The sequence below is a fragment of the Sinocyclocheilus rhinocerous genome, unplaced genomic scaffold, assembly GCF_001515625.1.
Source record: "Sinocyclocheilus rhinocerous isolate Xijiao unplaced genomic scaffold, SAMN03320098_v1.1 scaffold3963, whole genome shotgun sequence".
NCBI classification, from domain to species: domain Eukaryota; kingdom Metazoa; phylum Chordata; class Actinopteri; order Cypriniformes; family Cyprinidae; genus Sinocyclocheilus; species Sinocyclocheilus rhinocerous.
The window spans coordinates 235,317-247,913 of record NW_015666967.1 but is presented as its reverse complement, the minus strand read 5'-3'; the positions used below and the strand labels follow the sequence as shown (position 1 = coordinate 247,913).

At 36.7% G+C, this 12,597-nt stretch overlaps 1 protein-coding gene across 2 annotated transcripts in view; it reads right to left on the bottom strand.

Annotated features, from left to right (window-relative positions):
* The window catches only part of LOC107733306 (ectonucleotide pyrophosphatase/phosphodiesterase family member 1-like), a 67,404-nt gene that overhangs the window by 29,464 nt on the left and 25,343 nt on the right, over positions 1–12,597 (bottom strand). For both annotated transcript variants that reach the window (XM_016544876.1, XM_016544875.1), the window contains exons 13-18: positions 11,533–11,664; positions 10,599–10,630; positions 10,367–10,494; positions 9,575–9,644; positions 5,170–5,257; positions 1,930–2,114 (exon numbers count right to left, since the gene is read on the bottom strand). In XM_016544876.1, the coding sequence (XP_016400362.1) occupies positions 1,930–2,114; positions 5,170–5,257; positions 9,575–9,644; positions 10,367–10,494; positions 10,599–10,630; positions 11,533–11,664 (635 nt within the window). The remainder of the gene's footprint in view (positions 1–1,929; positions 2,115–5,169; positions 5,258–9,574; positions 9,645–10,366; positions 10,495–10,598; positions 10,631–11,532; positions 11,665–12,597) is intronic.

Genomic DNA, 12,597 nt, shown 5'->3' with positions numbered 1-12,597 from the left:
TAATCAAAACAGCACATTTACTTCACAGGCAATGGTGGATTCGTAGTTAGCAACGTTAGAATAACACCATTAATTTTACGTAAATGTTTCACATGAGTGGGTCGATATGAATACAATGATACATAACACATAATAAGGCCTTAAATTAGTGAAATGAGGAGCATCGCTCAGATCACCTGCACAGTGCTGAAAAAGGGGATTTCTTCGCTCAAGATCAGACCGATTTATTCTGGTACCATTTATATGGACTGCTAATCTGAGATTTCTTCATCAGAAAAGGCATACGCTCTACTAACAACAGAAATTAGGATTTCTTCGCTAAAATCAGGTTAGTTTCTTATCGTACGATTTAAACACATTATAGCACTGAAAACTTTCTACTGCTCGTAGGAAGGCACATTCAAGCTATAGTTTATCTGAGTTTATCAGAAGCTGGTATGCATGTTTAAGACGTTAATAAAAACCCATGAGACAAACACACAAGTCTGATACGGAGTCTGCTTGCAAATAATGTTTAAAACGATCGCCACTGTTCTCCACCATTTATGTAGCAAATTAGCTCAAAAGGGAAATGTATATAAATAATTACAATTGATGATGATTAATTACAATTATTTATATAAATAATTGCCAGTAGTGACTGTAGCAGGATTAAACTGCCATCATCTAATCTGTTCGTCCATCGAACATTCAGTGTAAGTTCATATCAACTCTAAGAAAGGATATTTTCGTGGCCACAGAAAATACTTTCCTACAGTATTAATGCATTAGAGCATGTAGCAAGGATCAACATCGTAAAGGGACATTATTCACGAGCAGGACCAGAAACTCTTGTAATTTGCGCACAAAAGTTTTATTAACTAAACGCCACGTTCTTCCGGGTCCATATTGAGCCCTCATAGCTGTCTTGTTGACTGAGGGGTGTTACGGAGTATTTGTTAAATATAACAAAAGAAATTGTGTGTCTGATTGGTCCAGACGCTACAAGAATGAGTCATCTAATAACAGCCAGTTCAAAGACACACAGGATTACACCATAAATCACAGCAGACATTTGATTTAAAACTTAAACTTGGCCTTTGAACTAGTCTTGGCTCATAAGTCAAATAAAGCATGCTCAAAAATGTCCTTAAAATCAGGCATTGCAATCTATTAGTAATATCATGACCTGTATTAATCCATCAACATGCAAAATTATATAACATACACCCTCAGAAAAAAGGTACAAAGCTGTGACTGGGACAGAACCCTAAGTTACAAAAGCTGTACCTTGTCTACCCTTGAATGTTACATATTATTATCTTAATTGTGCATTTAGTACTTTAAAAGCACATAATAGTACCTAAATTGTACACATTAGTAGCTTTTGAAAGGCCACTGTTTTGTACCTGGAGAAAGGGGAATATAAAACTGCATAAACAATTGAATTTTGATGGGTTTCATGGTATCATGCTGTTCAGTGTAGTCTGGATTTCTACTTTCTTCTACCTTGTGTATTTTTGTTCATGTTTTTTGAGAACAAAGGCATGTCATGCAATCCATCACTGTTGGTATCTGCACGATTTGACTTAAACTTAAGCGAAACTTAAGCGATATGTATGAAACTATCATAGAGTTTGACTGGATGCACGACCTTTGACATCATCAGTAAAAGATATGATAAGCCAACAGATTCTCACTCCCATTTCATAACAAATAGACGCAAAGCCAAAAGCAGACACCGTATCCATCTATCATAATGCTCAAATTACAAACACATTCAAAAACTGAAGAAAAGCAATGGGATTCCCTGCATGTTGAAAAAAGATACTAACGGGTACCTAGTGTGGTAAAAAGTGACACCAAGGGCCAAAGTGACACATAAGTGATGAGTTGGGAGTGAGAATGTGTTAGGATAAGCATTTTGTCCTCCCTTTTAAAAATGCTAACCTCAGCCTCAGTGAGGGAGTCACAGGTGCAGCCGCGGGGGTCTCGTAAGGAGCCGCTAAAAGGGGTGCATGTCGATGGTGCCGAGCGCTCTGCTGGGTACACCGGCTGTTGGGGTGAGTTCTTCAGCAGATGGTTTAAACTGCCATGGGTGCCGTTATTTGGGGCAGGAGGAATATCCAGCAAATCTAAAGAGAAAAAAAAAACAAAACAGAAGAATAAACTGTTCTTAGAAGATTTTTTACCAAAATTAATTACGATACAATGGAAAAAAATCACGTTATTGTCAATTACTGGTACAGGCGGCCAAGAACAGGCGTTTATACAGTAGCAGATGCTAAGCTAGGCTTTAAAGGAACACTCCACTATTTTTGAAAATAGGCTCATGTTCCAACTCCCCTAGAGTTAAACAGTTGAGTTTTACCGTTTTCGAATCCATTCAGCCGATCTCCGGGTCTGGCGGTAGCACTTTTAGCTGTAGCTTAGCATAGACCATTGAATCTGATTAGACCGTTAGCATCTCGCTCAAAAATGACCAAAAAGTTTCTATATTTTTCCTATTTAAAACTGGACTCTTCTGTAGTTACATCGTGTACTAAGACCGACGGAAAATGAAAAGTTGCGATTTTCTAGGCCGATATGGCTAGGAACTATACTCTCATTCCGGCGTAATAATCAAGGAACATTGCTGCCGTACCATGGGTGCAGCAGGCGCAATGATATTACGCAGCGCCTGAAAATAGTCCCCAGCTAGGTAACTTCCAACGTGACCGGCACTAAGTTTGTGTAGTTGGTTATGTTGACGGAAGTTAGCCTATTTTCAGGCACTGCGTAATATCATCCACCCAAAAATGAAAATCATCATTTACTCAGCAAACAGTTATGGTTCCCATTGACGTTCATTGTATGGACAAAAAAAATATATAATGGAATTCAATGGGAACGGAAACTGTTTGGTTATCAACATTCTTTAAATTGTTTTCTTTTGTGTTCAGCAGAAGAAAGAAAGTCATAAACAAATTACATGAGGGTAAGTAAATTATGACAGAAATGTCATTTTTGGTTGAAGGGTCATCAGGGCTGCCTGGCTGTAGTGAGATTTTGATGACATGGGACTGAAAAAGCGTCTCATGCCAAATGTGTGAGAGTAGGTAACCCTGTTAAACATCCTAGTGACAGGTACTATCTGTGGCCCTAAACACCTACTCAGAATGCTTATATATAACTAAAGCAGTGGTTCTCAATTCCAGTCCTCGCGTGTCACCGCTCTGCATATTTAGCATGTCTCTCTTATTTAACACACTTGATTCAGATCATCAGTTTGTTAGAAGAGAGCTCCATGCATGAACTGTGTTTCCAATTGACGGGGTCCCTACACAGTGTTCACTGCTCCCTACTCCCTGAGCACAGGAAATCCATTGAAGTTTGCTTCACTTTGTAACATTCATTCACAGATTTGCACTGCCTGCAGCGTCTTCACACACAGACAAAACTTATTAGAGTGTAAAGTGTGACATAATATACCTCTGTAAATAAATACATGTCTTGCACACTTTAATGCCCTTTGAATGGAACATATATACGCTCCCTTCGAACTGGAATCATGTTGGAATGTCCTGTGATGTCCTCTTCGCAGGGCACTTACGGTCGACTAGAACAAACGTCTGAAGTGATAAGAGATACATACAAAATGTGCAGAGTGGTGGTACGCGAGGACTGGAAATGAGAAACCCTGAACTAGAGTGAAGAGAGAAGCAGAGTGGGTGAGAAAACCAGACGTTATGTAACAATGTTGGGAAGTTCACTAACTATGTAACTTCCCAACAGTGGTAACAGACAATAAGCTGCCAATGATGGCCACTTTGTTTTCGAAGTGGGTCATTAAGTCCTTGGAAGTGATTGTGGATGACGGAGGTGATGACGGAAAACAAGACTCTCATAGTTCTGCACAATTTACCACAAGACTTCTCTTGGATTTAAACCAGTATGAGCTCAAGAACTCGCATTCGTTTGAGAGTATTGACCAGTTGGCATTAGTATGTTGCTAGATTTAGAAACTTTTTATGAGTGATAAAGAATGTGTCAACACAACCATCATAATTTAATCGCTCTATACTCTGTTCCAAATCAAAGGTGAAAAGAAGGAATGAAACAGTTACTTTGTATTTTTGTACTTTGTATTGTATTGAATGTGCACTTGTAGTGTACTTCAAATCTTAAAAGGACATTTAAACAAACTGTACTTGCAGATCATATAATATTAAAGAAATAAAAGGCCACTTAAGTGTTCTTAAAGGGATAGTTCACAAGCGCAAGTAAGTACCATTTTGATTAGCTGTCGTACCTACAATGTTTGTGCACTGTGTAAACAATGAGTGATGTATACGCGCGAGAGATCACTTCCGGTGTTAACGTAAACTACGCCAGAGCGCGTACAGACCTCACGCACCGGATGCCGTGCGCGCTCCCAAAGACAGTTGAACATAGTGGTGTATTAGAGGTAAAATATGATATAAATACTGTTCGGTTTCTCGCACAAACCGATCGTTTCGTGTCTTAGGACATCAATGTGTCGTCACGAGTCGCAGGGTTTAATTTGGATTTGTCTGTGCATGTGCATTTTTGGTTGAACTATCCCTTTAAAGGGAGTACAATTTTATGACTGTTTCTTGAATATCATTTTAAATGTAGTAAGTTAATATATTTTAATGTACTATTTGCAACTTTATCTTTACAAATGTGTAATTTTAAATACATTTACATAGAAGTTTCAATAGAAATGACATTAAAGTATATTTTAGTTTACCATAATTGCTTGTCAGTACATTCAGTACACCTTAACCATATTTCAAAAGTAATTATGAAATAATATATTCTACTTAAGTGGCTCAAAAAAGCAGCTAATTTAATATAATATAAGTATATATTTAATATAAATGTAATACAATTTAATACACATTTTAACTATAAAATATATAAGTGTCTGAAAACATTAAATTCAGTTCTCACTTATTCTTTTAAAATATATTATTTAATAACTACTTTTTTTTGTAAAGTATGCTAAAGTGTTATTTTTCACAAGAGCATTTAGCACACAAGAATGCACACAGTCCCAAGAACTTCAATACTGGTTATCTGAACTGGGATGTTAAACTGGGTTTGGTACTGAACTGGGATGTCAAAAATATGATTAAAGAGACTCCTTTCACACTTTAATGATACCTCTCAGAAAATGAAACTTACCACATAGGAGGTTGTAGACTTCAATGTTCTCAAAGGGTGGCACAGTCATCTTAGAATTGATACCTGGTCCATATCCAATAAAAATGGCCTGCAAACAGTTACATTTAATTCATGAAATCACACTTAAAAACAAACTTTTAGTTTACACTTGGCATTTGCAAATTCAGTTTTTCACATTTTATGTTGCTGCCTTATGTTAAACTGCTTTAAATTACTTTTTTTCCACATCAATCTACACTCCATACGCCATACTGACAAAGCAAAAATGGAACTGTCACAACAAAAAAAAACTCAAATAAGTACATTGCATAAATATTTTGCTGAAGCACCTTTACAGTCTCAAGTCTTTTTTGTTTGATGCGACAAGCTTTGATCATCATCATTTGGCAATTATCTTCCATTCTTCTCCTCACCTCTTCACCTCTCAAGCTCTGTCAGTTTGGATGGGAGAAAATGCACATTTTCAAGTGTCTCCAGAATTATTTGATTGGGTTCAAGCTCAGGCTCTGGCTGGGCATTCACAGAGCTGTCTATAAGCCACTCTTGCTGTGTGCTTAGGTTCATTGTCCTGTTGGAAGGTGAACCTTCTGTCCAGTCTGAGGTTCTGGATGCTCTGGACTGGGTTTTAATTAAGGCTAACTCAATATTTCGGTGCATTGAGCTTATCTTGTGAGGCTGCTACCAGCACACTTTACTTTTGGGGTGGTACTCTTCAGGTGATGAGCAGGTCCTGGTTTCCTTCAAACATGATGCTTGGAATTGAGGTTCATCAGACCAGAGAATTGGGAGCCAAAGGGTTGAAGGTCCAAATTGAAGTTTCAATGCAGCTTCAAAGGACTCTACACGATCCCATCTAACGAAACGATCAATCATTTTCTAAAAAAATACAAAAATTATATACTTTTTAAACACAAATGCTCATCTTGCACTAACTTGACTTCACGCTCTTACAAAAAAAGGTAAAACACTCAAGCTCTGTCAGGTTGGATGGGGGTAGATGCACATTTTCAGGTTTCTCCAGAAATATTTGATTGGGTTCAATCCCAGGCTCTGGCTGGGCCACTCAAGGGCATTCACACGGTTGTCTATAAGCCACTCTTGCTGTGTGCTTGGGTTCATTGTCCTGTTGGAAGGTGAACCTTCTGCCCAGTCTGAGGTTCTGAATGCTCTGGACTGGGTTTTCATTAAGGCTATCTCAATATTTTGGTGCATTGAGCTTATCTTCTACTCTGACGAGTCCCTCAGTCCCTGCCACTGAAAAACAGCGCCACAGCATGAGGTTGCTACCAGCACACTTTACTTTTGGGGTGGTACTCTTCAGGTGATGAGCAGTGCCTGGTTTCCTTCAAACATGATGCTTGGAATTGAGGTTCATCAGACCAGAGACTGTTTCTCAGAGTCGGAGAATCCTTTAGGTGTTTTTTATGCAAAATCCAAGTGTGTTTTCATGTGTCTTCACTGAGGAGAAGATTGAGTCTGGCCACTCCGACATAAAGCCCAGATCGGTGGAGTGTTGCAGTGATATTTGTCCTTCTCTAGATTTCTCCCATCTGCATATATGATCATGGAGCTCAACTAGAGTGACCATCAGCTTCTTGGTCACCAGTCTAGACAAGGCCCTTCTCCATTAATTGAGTCCTGGTTGTTTCAAACTTCTTCCATTAAGGGTAACAGAGACTACATGCTTCTGTGACCCTTCAATGAAGCAGATTTTTTTTCTGAACTCTTCCCCAGATGTGTGGCTTGACGCAAACCTGTTTCTGAGCTCTACAGGCAGTTCTTTTGACCTCAGGGCTTGGTTTTTGCTCTGGTATGCATTATCAGCTGTTAGACCTTTTATTAAGATGTGTATGCCTTTCCAAATCATACCCATTCAATTGAATTTGCCACAGGTTAACTTCACTCGAAGTGTAGTAACATCTACAAGCAATATGAATGCTCCTGAGCTATATTTCAACTGTCCCAGATATAAATTAAGATGAATACTTATGCAATGGAATCATTTAAGTTTTTTATTTGTAATAAATTTGCAAAGATGTTAAAAACCTGTTTTTTGCTTTACCATTATGGTGTATGGAGTGTAGATTGATGTGGGAAAAAAGTAATTTAAAGCAGTTTAGCATAAGGCAGCAACTTAACAAAATGTGAAAAAAATGAAGGGGTATGAATATTTTCGCAAGGCACTGTATTTTAACCATTTGGTTTGCAAAGGTTGTTTCAATTGTTGAAAGCTGTGTTTGATAAGGTGTTATTGTCGAATATCCTGTCTAATATTTAATTAAAAAAGACAAAGCTGGTTCTGAGAAAAGGCTATTTGTTTGCAGATGCCACTTAACATTTTCTTGTCTAATGTGATGAAAATGAGACATTTTGAAGTGTGGCTTTAGTGTCCAAGTACTATTTGGGGCCCCTGAATATGTCAACAAAACACCCACGATAGCTCCAAAAACACAGACCACAGTTAAAAATAACTAAAAGCACTTGTTTTGATTTGGAGTCACAGAGAGACACACATTCCACTCGCCTTCGGCTGAAACACGGAACATTTGAGTAGTAGAAACTAGACTGATCTCATTTCCTTGACACAGAGTAACAAAAATGATCTTCATTCCTCCTAGCAGGAGATTTCACTTCATTAGAATGGCCTAAAGTAAAGCTCTTGCCATAATAACCATCCCTGTGGTAGTGACTAGCTTGAGCAATTTACCTCAACTAGTTAGACCGTTGCCTCATAAGAGTTCCTGTAAGACGTTTTTGTAAAGCCTACCAGATGCATTAGACATTCCTAGACAACCACACAGACCAGGGGCACAGATGGCTGGAAACACACACACACACACACACACACGTCACAGACATAAACAAGACTCTGTCAAAGGTCCAATATGTGGGTTGAGTGCGTGTTTAAAACTGCAATCTGAACACCTTCCAGTTCAAAAAAACTACTAAGTGTGAATCTGGCACAGAGAAGTTATATTCAATGGACGAGAGTTCATTTAAAGGGCATGTCTGATTTTTTTTTTTGTTTTCAACAGTTTTTCTGGAAAGACCCTGCAGATGATAATCCCCTTCATGGGAATTTACTCAGATCCTTTAATAAGAATTTAGCATAATCCTCATCGAAATGCTTGGTCTCCTAAACCTCATTACATTGCGGCACAGAAGCATAGAGCCTCAAGCAGAAACTAAAGATAGAAATGTTTACTGGTGTCTATGACAGATTTAAGAAATATTTTGTCTGGATTTTGGGGATAATGCTTAATTTTGTGATTGAGGGTTTATGTGGATGGTGTGGAAGGGAAGCTGAAAGAGAAGAAAACGCCATGAGAAGCAATGGAGAACTGATGTTTGGCAACATTTTCTTCTTCAAATGAAAAAGTTTTTTACGCAAGAGACCAAATGAGTAATAAATAATTATTTAAATACTATTTTTAAAATATGCTCTTCATCTACAATTATTACTGATATTAAACATTACCGAATTGTATACAGAGGCTTAGCTTCCCTTGTTAAAAAAATAAATGTCATATTAAATGTGCACTTGTGGTGTACTTTAAATCTCAAAGTATATATTTTTAAAAAACATACTTGCAGATAATATTAATAAAATGAAGGTATACTTAGGCAGTGTGTCCACCAAAGCGTTTTAACCAGCTGAAAACGCCTAGCTGTGAACGCTTGAGAGCGCATTTTTTTCCAGTTGAAACGCTTGTTATGATACAGAATAGTAATATGGCAGACTCATTGCAAATGAAATGTTTCTCCAAGCATTATTTTTCATATCAATTTTGGGGTAGTCCGGGAATTCCATCTAGTGAAGACATGAATACTCAGAGACAAGCAATATTAACTTCTCCATTGCTGTTCGGTCGTATTACAAGCAGGGTGTGACGGTTGGTCGGTGTGGAATTAGTCCCGCCCCTCCTCCACTGTGATTGGTTAGCTGTCTAAAAAGTGACAGTGATGAACGCTGCGTTTTACCCAAAGTTGAACATTCTTCAACTTTTGGCACCGAGAAAAAAATGACGAATGCTCAGCGTGAAAATAAACCCTCAGCGCCTCGTTGCGCTCCTGGTGTTTTAAAAACCGCAGTGCTCCCATTGAAATCAATTGAAAAAAATATGCTAGCCTTGGGAAAAAACGCTCTGGTGGACAAGCGGAATTAGAGTACACTTTCGTGATTATGTTTCTTAACACACTTAAGCACACATTCAAAAAGTGCACTTTGTAATAATGCCAAATTAAAAGTATTACTTTAAAGTATATTTTAAATCATTATGTTTTAGGAAGGCATTTGAACTGCACATTGTGAAGCACTGGGTGAAGACAATCTATTTGTAACATCACACCTTGGTAAGAAAATGTCTGCTAAAACATCAATATTGAGACGAGTGTGCTTGCCAACCTGCATGTTCTTGAAGACGTTATCTGAACCATGGAAGCCGCCACTGCAGTATTTAATTTCACTTGGTTTGCTGTAGATCAAAGTGGGAGAAAAATACTGTGAAAATGCCAGCTTGAGTGCCGATTTAAAAAAAAAAAAAAAAATCTTCAAATCCCTTAAATCAAATTCGGTTACTATTTAAAAACAGAAAGGTTTGCAGAGTGATCAAAAACTTCGAGAGGTTAAACTCATTTTATAAACACATTAATACCTTGAGGATATTAAATTTTTTCATTATACACTCAAAAAATATTTTACGATTATTTATTAGATTTACAATTTATACATTTGAATTGCATATAAGATTTTATATATTTCGTCGTTTTTATTGATCTATTTGGATTACACAGTTTTAACAAATTCTAATATATTATCATCTTTTAGAATCAATTTGATTTGATATAATCATATTTTCAATAAATAATGCATTTATTCATATTAGAATCAGCATACATACATTTCTTTTCAGCAAAAAATATGAACATGGTTAAAATATGGCTAGCTATGGAACAAGGAATAGTAGCTAAAATATATGAGATTAAAAGAAATTGGATTTATCGGTGATAAATATATAAACCTGGTTATTGTATATTTAAAAAAATTCAGTTTATTTAATGTATATGTTTGACTGACAAATATGAATCACATTAACATTTAGTTTGTTTATGTTAAAACGGTGTAATCCAAATGGATGGACATTTTATATGAAATTTAAATGAATTTTAAAATTCGATTCTCAAAGCTCAAACTCACAGTGCTGCTTGCCAGCCGGGCTGCATGTAGAGATGTGCGCTCTCTATACGGATGTTACTGGCAAAGTGAAGCCGTTTGGGCAGATGCTCCTTCAGATATGGCCTCATCGGCTGATCCGGTTCTCTGCACTTCAAACACAGAAAGAAAGAGGGACAGAATAAAGATTTCAATATGATTAAGTGGAAGATATGGTCTATAAGTGAGGTGTGGGGATGTTGTGACAGGATCATACCGAAAGATTCTTCACCAATCCTTGATAATCAACTGCCAGATGAATACAGGAAAAGAGAAGAGATGGATCGTTTGACTTACATTTAATGAACAAATTACTTTTTTAATGGGAGTTTCTTCAACTACAGTCACTCTAGGCCCAGTTTATCCAGCCTCTCATGGCATTTACACTACCGTTCAACAGTTTGGGGTCAGAACAATTCTTTAATGATTCTGAAGTAGTCTCTTCTGCTTACCAAGGCTGCATTTATTTCACTAAAAATATTTTAATATATTTTAGTTATTCCTGTGATGGTAAAGCTGAATTTTCAGCATCATTACTCCAGTCTCGAGTGTCTCATGATCCTTCAGAAATCATTCTAATATGCTGCTCATGAAACGTGTTTTATTATTATTTTCAATGTTGAAAACAGTTGTGCTGCTTAATAAGAACAGCATTTGAAGCAGAATTTATTTGCAACAATGTAAAGTTTTTGTTTTTACTATTACTTCTGATCAATTTAATGCATCCTTGCTAAATAAAAGTAAAAAAAAAAAAAAATCTTACTGACCTCAAACCTTTGACAGTGTACATCGATTTTTCTATATTGTTTTTACATCTGTAATATTTCATCTCAAGTTCTTTATGGTACAACTAGTACACTAACTTTTGATAACATTTATACAGATATTGAAATGGATGGATTTTTATTGTGAAATTTTGGGTCTAAGACAAGGGTATAAAAGATTAAATCTAAACATGGCATATGAAAACCAGCAAACATGAACGATGAGTCATTTTAAAAGTTATATGACCTTTATACCACAAATCTGCTAATTTAAAAAAAAAAAAAAAATCAACTGCTGCAACATGAAAGTGTCAATAGTTGAAGAAACACTCAAATACAAAGACACTCAAGCAACAAATCTGTGGTGGGTCAAATCTGTCTGCTTACAGGAGAAGAATTCATCAGGCAAACGTTTGGGCCGGACTCTCGCTGCAGGACCCTGGATGACAGTGATGTCATCGATGTTATCCAGATAATCGGAGACGTACACAGCTTTCTTACATGACGCTTCTTCCATCCCTGCATGTTTAGAGACACAAATCAGGACAGAAACATTCAAAATGAGCCATATACCACAGTGCTTAAGGAATAGTTCACCCAAACAATTCCATCATGATATACTCACCCAAACCAGTATGAATTCTTTCTTTCAAAGTAAATGATGTGAGTACATTTTTGGGTGAACTACTGAATTAAAACATTAAATACAACTTGATGTGTTCACTGTAGTATTTTCCCTGCATATTATAAAATTCAACTTTTTTCCTCTCACTGAAGCGTCAAAGAAAGCATATAATTCACTGACCTTAAGGCTTACAGCCAAACCTCCACATCTTTCATTATATTCTTGAGCGAGTACTAATTAAACATCAGTGATGCAACAGAAGTTCAGCACAAACATACCGGCTCAATATGCATTCACAATCACTGACAATTAAAAACCCAAGAGTCAAAATTAGCATGCTAGCAAGCCTCATGGCGTACTCTAATGGCAGGAGACACACGTGCAATCCCACACGTCTTTAATTTGCCCTAATCACAAATGAAGACACGCGTCAAGCAGATGTTACTGCTGAAGAACTTGTGCCCACCCATTTTAGTATCATTGAGATACTATTATTGTTTTTATTAATACTTTGAATTAGTCTTTATTTTTTTATATTTTTGTTCTCATTTTAATGTTAAAGTTTTTATTAATATTTATAATTTTTATTTTCCTTTTAAATTCTAATGATTTAGTAATTTTGTTGTGTGTATTTGTCTTTTTTTTTATATATATCTAAATAGTTTTTATATTTCAGTTTTAGCTTCAGCTATTTTAGTATACATGAAGCTAAACTAAATGAAAATCAAAATGTTGTTGTCACGGTTCGCTACTGTGAGGAGCATGGAGCGAGGAACGAGGAGACACAGAGTCAAATTCAAACTTATTGACTTTAATAATATCCAGGG